Genomic DNA, 13,912 nt, shown 5'->3' with positions numbered 1-13,912 from the left:
TCCAATGTGGCTGAATTACAACAATTCTGCAAAGATGAGTGGGCCAAAATTCCTCTACAGCGCTGTAAAAGACTCATTGCCAGTTATCGCAAATGCTTGATTGCAGTTGTTGCTGCTAAGGGTGGCCCAACCAGTTATTAGGTTTAGGAGGCAATCACTTTTTCACACAGGGCCATGTAGGTTTGGATTTTTTTCCCCCCTTAATAATAAAAACCTTCATTTAAAAACTGCATTTTGTGTTTACTTGTGTTATCTTTGTCTAATATTTAAATTTGTTTGACGATCTGAAACATTTAAGTGTGACAAACATGCAAAAAAATAAGAAATCAGGAAGGGAGCAAACACTTTTCACACAACTGTAAGAGCAGTCATGTGGAAGTCCCGAGGCTGTGAGGGAGGGGAGGAGCCCCAACACTGCTGCTGCCTCGAGTAAGAGATGAAAGCTGGTGAGCGAGCGTGTACTGGGAGCGCGCATGCGTCTGTACATACAGGTCTACTCTGTGTAACAGCACATAGGCTGGACAGAAAGCACGGGTCATTGTCCCGAAGCGCTCACAAGGCCTCTGGTGGCGTGGCATTCCACCACTGGGAGCCCCTCCCGCGTGGGGTCAGAGGTCAGCCTGACACTCCCTAGGGAACGGGCTGACCAGTCTACTCAGCAACACTTTAAACACACATGCCTTGACAAATAGGCATGTGTGTTTCAGCCGAGGACAAAGCAGTCAACGAGTGGAGGAAGATACCCCCCCCTTACCAGGGGGGGTATCTATTTGGTAGGCAAAAGCAAGCCGGAGTAAGACCTCCCCTGCATACAGAGATGGTAATGTTTCATTTATGAAAACTATTGTGTCACACTGGCTATGACTGAGTACAGTGCAATGCAGTGGGAGACTAACTTCATCAATGTAGAATAATGCCTGACATACACATTGAATTTAAAGCACCAATAAATAAGATCAATAACTGCTTTAGATCACAGCAACAAAATAAGTAAACAACCAGATAGGAAACAATAGGAAAACGTTATTGTTCCCATTATTGATACAAACATGACCTTAAATGTTTCCTTATCGTCTAAAGTGAACAATCAAAGAAGGACAACAACGCATCAGAAAGGTGCAGAGCAGAGCCTGTAGCAGAAGTGTGTGCTTTGGTGATAACAACTTTAAACACAGCTGGTGTGTGACCAAGGTGACCTAACTTACCCAGCTCTCCTCGAAGGCCGACCAGCTCCTGGGACAGATCCCCGCACTGCCTTGCTGCTTCATCACGCTGCAGAGAGAAAACACATGTAAACAGTGACGCACATGCTCATGAAGATGTCAGCGCAATGTTTTCCACTTAAATCATCACATGAACAACGCCATCAGTTTGAAGTTGAATATATAGGACTTAAGTTAGTCGGTATTAGAAGGAAGGCTCTGCCAGGGCAACACCCTTGACACATAACCATCTAATGAGTTCAGTTTGTCCTTCCAGGATATTGGGTTCGACTGCCAAATGCAAATACATCAACATTACCATGGCAGCAAGGGAGGGAGATTAAGGAAAAATAGACATTCATCTCGTGTTCTCAGTCTTAGCACATGCTTTCTGTCAGCCCAACTCTTTTACTTCTCCCTGTCTGACTCAGCTGTGCAGTAAAGACGAGGCTGTAGCTGCAGTGCTCCTCCACAATTCAAACAGACGCATCCAAAAACTGTTTACCCCTCATGTGATACCGTTCCGACTATGTCGGTTCACATAAACACCCTGACACACTAAACAGTACACCACACAGCCTGCATAATTCAAGTATGAACCAGACACATAATAGCCTGGTAAGACAAAAGCAAATATAGTCCAGCCTGTCTAGCTCTATCCCAGAACTGCATCTATTCCTCACTGCAGAGTAGAACAATGTAGAAGCCGGTTACCCTCTCTGCAGCGTTGGGAGCACTAAGGCACGCTCTGCTGCCAATACAGCCCATGACCCAGCCTCAGCCCGAGGCTTACTAGCTGGAGACTCCCCCTCCAGCTATGGAGACCCAGTACTCCAGCACAGACAGTGGTCCAGGTGGACGCACCACCTCTCCACACACACACCTCCTCTCAGACTGCTCTGACTACATCGGCGGCAGGACTGAAAAAGCCGCTCTGCTGGCTGAGGAGAGTGACTGCAGAGTGCATTACCGTATTACACCTAAAGAAAACCCAAAAGGGGCCGGCTTCAGTGTACACAAGAACAGCCTCCTCATCAGTGAGGCGAGGTCACTTTAAGACAGCACTAAAGGCAGCCGGAGACGAGCAAACAGATAAATTGCACAGAGCTGCCTGACATCAGGCTGATGGAGCAGGACTAGTGCTGAGCAGTGACCTTCCCAGGGGATACATGGAGGCTTCATTACCACCATCCCCCACCCAAACCTACATTAAATCATCCCCTCACCCCTCTGCATCACTACCGTACGCTCTGCTGCAAGGCTTCATGGGTACGATCTATACAAGATGATAACATGCTGAGACGGATCACATTCCCAGCTTCTGTGTGAGCACAAGTCTTTACAGTCAATGTATAGCATTAAAGAAAATGATGTCACTTGTTGACCTCAGTAATCACTCAGACGGCGGCATTAGAAACCATTTTACCGACACAGTAAAGCTAATCTATGGGTACAAAGAGTAGACATCCCCAGTGTATATCCGCATGATACCATGTCAGGTGTAGAATAACACTTGATGGCCGACTAAGATCAATGACTAATTGCTTCAGATCAAGTTACAAGAAATATTGTGAACATTAGAAAGCAAGTGAAGTGAAGACCATCAATCATTCATCTGTTTTTTTTTTTGGGGGGGGCGGGGGAATGCGCTCGCATTCCTACGCTGAAACGCAGACACAGCATTTGCTCTCCGAGTGAAGTTGTGTCAAACCAGACCCGGTGCTCACACACTTCATCCAAACAGATAAGAACCAGTGTTCAGCCCTCGCTTAGTGCCCATAACCATATCAAGTCAACAGCTGGGACATTCTCACACCATGCTGGTGAGACCATGCCTCCTATTCTTGGTCTGATGAATTGCCACCAAATTCCATTGCACACTCCATCCACACAGACTCACCCATTAACACACAAATCTGATATTCTTGTGTACTGAATTGATGTTTTCATATTAAATACAAGTTGTGTGTGTGTGTGTGAGATAGAACGTGTTCACTGGAATCACTGGTTTCAGTGGAGGGGTGTGTGTTAGTCAGTGAGAGGAACAAACATTGTGTTTTTAGTAATTGTTGATGTAATCAGTTGCACAACCCTGCTAACCAGACATAGATACGAGTCAAACACACTGTGCCGTAAAACACCAGCTGTCACATTACATGGGACAGTATCTGAACACGTTTTTTTTTTTCTCCAGCTTTTGTTTTTTTGATAGCTCCATATATATCCATCAGTCAATACTCTCTGCACTACTCTCAAAAAATGAGTTACTACTGACTTTGTAATGAATGGAACGAGCACTCAAGTTACAACAAGCAAACATGCTGATGCTCATGGTTTGGAATGATTCTAAAACATCTGAGGAGCAAATGTCAAAATAACTTAAGACACTTGACTGCATTCACAGAATACCTGGACTTTTTCACTTTTTTTGCAGGAGCAATTAAAAAACCAACAGTAATCGCTGAAGCTCACTGAGGCTAAAATTGGACTGACATGAACTCACATGTCACAACTGCAACTATCCAGAGCGCTGCCACAAGGGATCCGTCTGGTGTCAAACTCTGGAGTAAGGCCGGAGTAAAGTTAGTTAATCTTCTAGGCCAAAGGAAATAAGTGCATGAGTGACTTTCTGTATTACAATTGAGAGAAGCAGTGGTTTATTTTTCTGAAATAACACTGCTGCAGAGAGCTCAAGTGCACAACCACTTGAACACATTTGTTAAATTCTGGTCAACAAACATCCCCTTGTTTCTAGGCCATATGTTTCATGTTAGCAACTAAGATACTCGGCTTTTTTTCCCTTTCCTCCAGAGACCCTGGCTCTTGTTAATACATACAGTAAGTAGCACATTGCTTGCAAACAGATTTTTACAATCCCTTACACACAAACACTGCTGATGTGCGTGTGTGACAGAGCGCTCCGCTAAACTGGAGCCACAGCAGGTACAGTAGGGTTAGAGATAGGGTCATCCATACATGTGCGATTCATAGATTTGGCCTCAACTCCCTGTGCTGATGTGTCAGAGGGGGAGCAACAATGTCAGATGAGGTCCAGTGGATTGCAAAATCCTGGCAGACCTGACGTCTTCTCTTTGTGCCACTCAATCAGGCCTCAACTGTCAAGGACATAAAACCCAACACAAAGTAACAAAGGGAAAAAAATATATCATTTTATATATGCTAAAATAGGGTTTCTACAACTACCTTGGTGTTCTGATGTTTGACAATAGTCAATGCAACAGCACTGTTAGCCAGGGGATAATGAAGAGTGGAGGAAGAAAATCAAATATATCACATACATCATGAACCCCCTTTGGTCGTCAGGCTACCCATCTCTGTTTTTAGTTCTAACAGCACTGAACCACAAGATTCAGTATTTGTTATGCATATGTAAAAGTGTTTTGTTGTTTCTCACTTCTTCACTCAATCAACACACGTGAACACGTCTAGAGTTAACCAGAGAGACTCAAATAGCTTGTGACATTTTAACCTCTAGGTTTACACAATCATTTCATAATTCACTCATATTAGACTGTAAAGTGACTAAATTTACTTTACACAGTCCAAGCACCGAATCATAATTTTGCTACGACAACACCTAAATGAGGCAGTAGATGGTTGCGGTTGGGTGGGTAGCTGATAGGATAAGTCTGTTTGCACTGTGTCTTGGGGCACAGAGTTCCTGGAAGCCAATCACATGGCACCACTATTAAAACAGATCCAAAACAAACAGAGCCTTTTTAAAATATGGAAGTTTAAACTTTCTGTGTCATGCTCGTCTACCTGAATGACCTATGAATCCATGAAGTGTACAACTGAACTGAAAGGCGGGCGAGCTCTTAGACAGAAGCCAGAATGAGTTCAGCTCTTCTGTTAAAATCTTCTGCTGCAATAAAGATTCATTCTGAAATGGAGCGGATGTTCTCTTTGATCAAGGATGGCCTCAGTTGTTCAGGGGACGACAACAGGGCTGTTTTGTGTTGGACAGCTTCCAAGTAGGTCTGTGTGTGAGCAGCCCCTCATACCCTTACAATCCCCCCCCCCCCCCCACATGCTTTGCTGTAAATAGAAATGGCATTGGTTTGCCTTCCATCAACACACAGTTATGTGATATAGTAGTTATGTCATAAAGATATATTCAGACTGTGTGTACTAAACCACAAACTGTAAATTTAGAAATCAAGAGGCGATATCTTAAAAGTATCTGGCATAAATAAGATCTCAGCTTTCCATAAAATGATGTAAAATGGAACGCATAATGCAGGTAAGATATGATAGATTTCTGCTTTCTGCTTTGGACAGATATTGTGAATCTTCATGCCTGATATACACTCACCGGCCACTTTATTAGGCACACCTGTTCAATTGCTTGTTAACACAAATAGCTGATCAGCCAATCACATGGCAGCAACTCAATGCATTTAAGCATCTAAACGTGGTGAAGAGGACTTGCTGAAGTACGAACCGAGCATCAGAATGGGGAAGAAAGGGGATTTAAGTGACTTTGAACGTGGCATGGTTGTTGGTGTCAGACGGGCTGGTCTGAGTATTTCACAAACTACTGATCTACTGGGATTTTCACGCACAACCATCTCTAGGGTTTACAGAGAATGGTCCGAAAAAGAGAAGATATCCAGTGAGCGGCAGTCGTGTGGACGAAAATGCCTCGTTGATGTCAGAGAAAAATGGGCAGAGTGGTTGGAGATGATAGAAACAGTAACTCAAATAACCACTCTTTACAACCAAGGTACGCAGAACACCATCTCTGAACGCACAACACGTGGAACCTTGAAGCAGACGGGCTCCAGCAGCAGACGGGCTCCAGCAGCAGAAGACTACACCGGGTGCCACTCCTGTCATCAAACAACAGGAAACTGAGGCTACAATTCGCACAGGCTCACCAACATGTGATAATAGAAGATTGAAAAAACGTTGCCTGGTCTGATGAGTCTCGATTTCAGCTGTGATATTCAGATGGTAGGGTCAGAATGTGGTGTAAAAAACATGAAAGCATGGATCCATCCTGCCTTATATCAACGTGTCAGGCTGCTGGTGGTGGTGTAATGGTGCGGGGGATATTTTCGTGGCACACTTTGGGCCCCTTAGTACCAATTGAGCATCGTTTAAACGCCACGGCCTACCTGAGTATTGTTGCTGACCATGTCCATCCCTTTATGACCACAGTGGACCCATCTTCTGATGGCTACTTCCAGCAGGATGATGCACCGTGTCACAAAGCTCAAATCATCTCAAACTGGTTTCTTGAACATGACAATGAGTTCACTGTACTCCACAGTCACCACATCTCAATCCAATTGAGCACCTTTGGGATGTGCTGGAACAGGAGATTGGCATCATGGATGTGCAGCTGACAAATCTGCAGCAACTGCGTGATGCCATCGCGTCGATATGGATCAAAATCTGTGAGCAATGTTTCCAACACCTTGTTTGCTGTTCTGAAGGCAAAAGGGTCCAACCCGGTACTAGCAAGGTGTACCAAATAAAGTGGCCGGTGAGCGTATACTAGGCACAACCTAACATGGTAATGTGAGCCACACTGTTAGTATTGGATTTATAATACCGCTGGAATCAATCACAAACTGAACTAGGCCAGTGATCTGTGTCTGATGACTACCGACAGCAAATACATATTATTAATATCCAACAGGTCTTTGATATTTAAAAAGACCTTTCCATTTTTCTGTGAATAAAAAGGTAGGTGAGGCTGAAAGCTGCAGTAATTGTACACTTGATTATTTTTTTCTGTAAAAATATAAAATAATGTACCTCCAGTCATAACTAAAATGTTCATACCTCAGCCAAAGTTTGCTGCAAGACGATGGCGACGGCCTGAAATCTGTTGTCACTGGCTGTCAGGAGCGCTCTGAGCTGCTGGGCGCTCTGGTCCTTCCTCCCTCCCTCGGCGACACTCGCTGGCACCACATCCGGAGCTCCACTACGCTGGTTTGGTTGGGACGCTTGCTGCTGAGGGTGTTGCTGGCGGGAGCTGGCCTTGGGTTTGCCGTTGTCCACTGTGAAAGAAAACATGTTGAGTGTTGTGACAACGTCAATAATCATCATCATAACCCCCCCCCCCCAATAACCGTTACAGCTGGTCCGACAGCACCACACCCACCCTATACACTCCCACTGTCAGGGTCACAGATGCAGCAAGCTCCAGCATCAAAGCTCTGGATCTCTCTGCAGGACGGAACTGTTCTTTCCAACCAGCTGGTCTGATGAGTCCCAGTGCTGCTGCTCCTCAGACAGACCCGACGTAAAAATGGATCCCCTGAATGCAATTAGTTTTCCATATCCTAATTCAATGTGGTGCTGTGCAGACACTGGTCACCAAGGACAACTTATTTTAGCGAGGCCGTGCTACTGCAGCTTTGATGTACATCAGCTTTATAAATACATCACCCCCGTAAAATAGCTACCATCAATCCTACTAATGAAGAACACTTTGTTTACTCCTCTACAACAGACACCAGAACTGAGGGACACGAAACTGACAAACTCACTACCACTGAGGGAGGAAAAGCACACCCGTGTGTTTCTTTGAAAGCACAGTTTTGTTTAAGAGGAGACTGGAGTGAGTGTTATGTAACACAGCAGTGAGTGTAGCCTGAGCCATATGGGGAAAACCAGTGAGTGGAATCTATTTTACCGCCTGTGGGGATACTCAATCAGCTGGTTTAGAGAACTGCTGTGGGAGCCAATCAAGATTATTCTGCAAAAAAAAAAAAACTAATATTGATATATAAAAACAAATAGACTTTACAAGTGAATTAGTCAAAGTAAAACCAGTGATAAAGTTACTATAAAAAGGAACTGTAAGTGAGTCCACTCAAGTGTGCTCCCCTAATACGGTGTAGGCACAACCCCAGCTTCAGTGTTTACAATCATGCCCTTTATACAAGACCTGGAGCATATTAGAGCTAAATTTGGATGCATCATAACATCCCAGAATAACACCAGCATGTAACTGTGGGATGTAGACATCTTTCAGAGCAAAGTAATGCTGCATTTAGCCTTTCAAAATAAAACCCCAGAGTATCTATTGGCAGTGAGGAGAAGGTTTTTAATCTAACCAGAGGAAATATCCTCCCTGCCTACTGTAGACGGCTGATCCAGGAGCTGCAGAGCAGCGAGCCCTGGCCTGATTGGGTCAACATAACACCCCAGGCTGGCTCAACACTGTGGCGACGGAGCAAAGCGAAAACCTATATGAGAGCATGATAATAAAAAGCCAGATCCATTTCCTCTGAATAATTCTATTCCACATTCATGCCAGAGGCTTGAGTTTACACAGCACCGCATCCGGGTGTGCTGTTCACCTCAAAAAAACGAGTTTCTCAGTGGCCTCTGTGTCTCAGAGCTAAAGTCAACTGCTCAGCATAAAAGACAGGCGCAGCCTTCAAGACAAACACAACAAGACACGCATTACTGTACCATTTTAAATGACTTTCACAATGTTTTGGCCTCTAATGCTTTAACTTTGTGAACAGTTTGACATGTATGTTCTAGAGCGTGTGAGATTATCAGACTGAAATCGAGCAGAAAAACAGATTTCCATTTCAGTGTCCTGGCTGCATTCGCCCAATTATTTTGAAACTGTTTTTTCTACCTATTTTTGTATCATGAGCATTAGTGCAGCATGAGAAATGTCAAAAGCGAAAACCTTTTTCTGATACATAGCCACACAAACAGTTCAACTGTGCTGCTCAGCTTTCAATTATTGTGATGATGTTGCCGTTCTCTACAAGGGTTTCCTTAAAGGAGGGGGCCCTCTGCTGGCTGTGCAAAGAGCAGGAAGGTGGAGCCATCTCAAGCACCATCACAGCCAACATGCAACACAAACAGGCCGGCAGAATGAAGCCAACCTCAGTGACGTACTCAGGCTGATGAGCTACTGCAGAGTGGCAGTATTGCATCATATTGTGGAAATATTAAATGTGTCTATGTGATCATGTAAACCAACGTGTACAATAAGTAGTTAATGTAATAGTTTTGATTTTTATATATGGGCTTTTTTTTTTCCCCCCACTGTGAAGCAAAATGTAGTTTTAGCTTTCACTCCTTTTATTTTTAGAAATACATTTCCTCTTTGGGCTGCCTGATGCGATTCTCATATGTAGTCACAAAACAGAACATATTCACACATGAGCAAATGTACAGTGGGTACGGAAAGTATTCAGACCCCTTTAAATGTTTCACTGTTTCATTGCAGCCATTTGCTAAAATCAAAAAAGTTCATTTTATTTCTCATTAATGTACACTCAGCACCCCATCTTGACAGAAAAAAACAAATGTAGAAATTTCTGCAAATTTATTAAAAAAGAAAAACTGAAATATCACATGGTCATAAGTATTCAGACTCTTTGCTCAGTATTGAGTAGAAGCACCCTTTTGAGCTAGTACAGCCATGAGTCTTCTTGGGAATGATGCAACAAGTTTTTCACACCTGGATTTGGGGATCCTCTGCCATTCTTCCTTGCAGATCCTCTCCAGTTCCGTCAGGTTGGATGGTGAACGTTGGTGGACAGCCATTTTCAGGTCTCTCCAGAGATGCTCAATTGGGTTTAGGTCAGGGCTCTGGCTGGGCCAGTCAAGAATGGTCACAGAGTTGTTCCGAAGCCACTCCTTTGTTATTTTAGCTGTGTGCTTAGGGTCATTGTCTTGTTGGAAGGTGAACCTTCGGCCCAGTCTGAGGTCTAGAGCACTCTGGAAGAGGTTTTCTTCCAGGATATCTCTGTACTTGGCCGCATTCATCTTTCCTTCAATTGCAACCAGTCGTCCTGTCCCTGCAGCTGAAAAACACCCCCATAGCATGATGCTGCCACCACCATGTTTCACTGTTGGGATTGTATTGGGCAGGTGATGAGCAGTGCCTGGTTTTCTCCACACATACCGCTTAGAATTAACCCCAAAAAGTTCAATCTTGGTCTCATCAGACCAGAGAATCTTATTTCTCATAGTCTGGGAGTCCTTCATGTGTTTTTTGGCAAACTCTATGCGGGCTTTCATATGTCTTGCACTGAGGAGAGGCTTCCGTCGGGCCACTCTGCCATAAAGCCCCGACTGGTGGAGGGCTGCAGTGATAGTTGACTTTGTGGAACTTTCTCCCATCTCCCTACTGCATCTCTGGAGCTCAGCCACAGTGATCTTTGGGTTCTTCTTTACCTCTCTCACCAAGGCTCTTCTTCCACGATTGCTCAGTTTGGCTTGACGGCCAGGTCTAGGAAGAGTTCTGGTCGTCCCAAACTTCTTCCATTTAAGGATTATGGAGGCCACTGTGCTCTTAGGAACCTTGAGTGCTGCAGAAATTCTTTTGTAACCTTGGCCAGATCTGTGCCTTGCCACAATTCTGTCTCTGAGCTCCTTGGGCAGTTCCTTCGACCTCATGATTCTCATTTGCTCTGACATGCACTGTGAGCTGTTAGGTCTTATATAGACAGTGTGCCTTTCCTAATCAAGTCCAATCAGTTTAATTAAACACAGCTGGACTCCAATGAAGGAGTAGAACCATCTCAAGGAGGATCAGAAGAAATGGACAGCATGTGAGTTAAATATGAGTGTCACAGCAAAGGGTCTGAATACTTATGACCATGTGATATTTCAGTTTTTCTTTTTTAATAAATTTGCAAAAATTTCTACATTTGTTTTTTTCTGTCAAGATGGGGTGCTGAGTGTACATTAATGAGAAATAAAATGAACTTTTTTGATTTTAGCAAATGGCTGCAATGAAACAAAGAGTGAAAAATTTAAAGGGGTCTGAATACTTTCCGTACCCACTGTATATTCTAGGATTTAGTATCATCTAACAGTGTTTTTAACTGTAATGAGGCTTTTGTTTTCCATTACCACACAAATCTGCGCTGTCATTTGAATTTGACCTTACATAAGCACACAGGCCATCTCTCCCTTTGACTGCTGTTCCATGGCAACAGAGGACCTGCAGCTATTTTCATCAAAGTGTCTGAACACAGAGCTGATGACATGTCCTCGTTTTGTACCATTTCAACATGTACGCTTTACATCAAATAGCGAGTGATTTAGTGACTCCACTGCGTAGCGCTCTGCTGCTGTAAAGAGATAGCACACCATAGCACAAAGCATGATGGGTGACCGCTGACAATCGGGCACTTGTTATAGGGCTCGGTTGAACAAGACAATAATGGTCAGTGGAACATTCACTGGACACTTGTCTTAAATGAATGAATGTGTTTTAACTGACATGATTCATGGGACACCTTGTAAATACTAATAATGACTTTGTTGGAGTAAACAAATAATTATTTCCATTGTTTAATAATGTTACTAATATAATTTTAACATTATTAAAATAAAAATTTTAATTATGTTACAGTTACTATAATCGCAGTGAGTAAAACTAAATTACCATATTTGGTCATAACCTTTTAAAAACAGGAGAAGAATGCTTTAAATAATGTGGGAACTACAGGAAGCTGCTGTTTTGCCAGAGTCCTGTTCAACAAGGTTCAACCTAGAGACCAAGAACCAAAATAACTTTACTATACCTCAGGTTGAAACAGGAGTACTATGTCCCAGTGAGCAGGAGAGCAAGACAAAGTGCATTTTGACACAGTCTTATAATAAGGTGGCCTCAAAAATAATAGTCATTCTGAAAATACAATACGACTGAAATAATATTATAAAACACAATTATTGCCGATTTAAAGATTCATATCATACACCAGTTATGCTCAGGGTTGCATGATTTGGTGACCAATGTGGCTAAATGAAAGATGACCCTCTTACTTTGCAAACTAGTAAACAGATCATCTTAAAAATAGATTTCAGCAAGAGCTAGCTGCCCATAGGTCTACGTGTGAGAAGCAAACACTGGTAGGAATGGCTTAATATCAGAGCAAAGAGGCGCAAACACCACAACAATGTTGGCAGAAATATTCAATGATGAAGTAACTGACAGACCTGCTTGGAAAACCACAGTGTTCTTCCTGCATCCTGACAGCAGCTGAATGTTTCGGAGTAAACCCTTGGCTGTCAGACGCACGTGGATGTTCGACAGGGAGAGCTTTGGAGACCATAACATCTCTCCAAAACAAAGCGAGACGCCCAATGGTTTTAGCCAACAATTACTTTAAAAAAAAAAAAAAAAAAAAACAGTTTCCAAATGCAGACGCTCGATGTTGGCTATGAACCACATGCATGTGCCTCAGTGTATCATGCCTCAGGTAAAAGCACACCAGACAGCCAAAAATATAAATAAAAATCAACAAAAAGAGTAGTAAGAGTTACACCACTGAAACAGCCCTGAAATAAGCAAAAGGCACCCAGTTCAGCATGGCAGATCTCCCAACTCAAAATCTAATTCCAAGCTGTGAAGGCTGGAAAATACAGAGAAGGTTCAAGGCTGGCCAGTGGTTTGTGGCACAACCTAACAGAAGCGATTGGGGCAGGGAAAAAAATAAAAATCCCTTAATCCTCTTGGTAAAGCCAGGCTTCAGCTTATTCACCAAATACATGAATCTCCCACAGCAGAGCAACGCAGCATCTCCAAGCTTAATGATGGCGGTGCTGTAGCAGAGCCAGGATGCTAGGAAGAGAGCAGAGGGGGTGGGAGGAGCTAATGGCATATAAGCAGCCAATAGGAATTCAAGCCCATTCCCCTCACTCTTCCTCTCGTTTACACTTTCCTTCCCCAGCAGTGGGATGGCAGGAGATAACAGACATGCGTTTGTGTGATGAGCTGAGCTGCAAATGGCTTTGCTGGCACAGCCCTCTGTGAAAATGTGTCCTCAGCTATGACTGTGAAACATATTCAATCTAGGACTGAAAAGAATGTGCCCACTAATTGAATGTTTTATAATGCTGCATGTTTTTCCATCTAGTTTCTGTAAAACTGTAAGCTTAACCGCGCTGTAAAAGACGGGACAAATGAAGAGAATGAAAGTATGCATCAAGCATTGTATGTGAGCACTGAGCAGCATTCACATGTAAAATACTAGTATTATTTGTAGTAGTTTCAGCTGAAAGAAGAACTCTGGATACAAGCCACAGGGACGACCTACCTTTATCCCTCTCACTGTTATAGTTTCAGGTTAATTTTCTTCCTAAAAGCTTGATTCATTATTCTATTATTGTCAGCCACAATATCTAAATGAGAGAGTTGATAAAAACATAGATTTACTTACATAGGGTCACCTTAAATTATTACTGTGCATGTTTTTGTGGACATTTTTGCCCTTTGTTTCGCCTCACAAGATACATACAGGTTGCCCTATTTAATTGCTTAGAGTTGTTGGGACTGTATGCAGTCTGAGAGGATGACTGCAGACAATAATAAGGCCTTTAAAAGAAACACTTCCAACTTCTCAGCATGTTTTTAGTGAGGTAAAAAACAAAAAGGTAATCCATATTAGTTTTATTTAAAGTTAATATTCCTCAAAATAGACGATAGACTTGAAACATCAATTAAAGATGAAGCAGCCGAGGTTCTTCGTAGTCGATACAAATACAACATTACCATAAAGTATCAGGTCTCTATTAAGAAAACTAAACAATAACAATACAGGGGCTTGAACTGCATTTCTATTATGTTATACTTTACCATTATTGCAGAAAGCAGAATAACCAATATCGTCTGAAAACAAGCCCACATAAATACTTAGTTGAAACAGGAATAATGCACATAGAAAATCAAATGGATACAGTTGAACTCT

General features: G+C 42.9%; 1 protein-coding gene across 7 annotated transcripts in view; it reads right to left on the bottom strand.

The window, feature by feature from the left end:
• mtus1a (microtubule associated tumor suppressor 1a) overlaps positions 1-13,912 on the bottom strand; it is a 32,531-nt gene that overhangs the window by 6,506 nt on the left and 12,113 nt on the right. For 5 of the 7 annotated variants that reach the window (XM_031857787.1, XM_031857786.1, XM_031857785.1 and 2 more), the window contains 2 exons: positions 7,017-7,234; positions 1,206-1,272 (listed from right to left, as the gene is read on the bottom strand). In XM_031857787.1, the coding sequence (XP_031713647.1) occupies positions 1,206-1,272; positions 7,017-7,234 (285 nt within the window). Of the gene's footprint in view, positions 1-1,205; positions 1,273-1,916; positions 5,743-7,016; positions 7,235-12,161; positions 13,903-13,912 lie in introns of those variants that run through there. The other 2 variants (XM_031857790.1, XM_031857791.1) reach the window with 2 other exon arrangements.

The sequence above is a fragment of the Anarrhichthys ocellatus genome, unplaced genomic scaffold (assembly GCF_004355925.1).
Source record: "Anarrhichthys ocellatus isolate YVR2014 unplaced genomic scaffold, GSC_Weel_1.0 scaffold19, whole genome shotgun sequence".
Classification (NCBI taxonomy): Eukaryota; Metazoa; Chordata; class Actinopteri; order Perciformes; family Anarhichadidae; genus Anarrhichthys; species Anarrhichthys ocellatus.
Note: the sequence above shows the minus strand (reverse complement) of the source record. Positions and strands in the feature narration are given on the sequence as shown.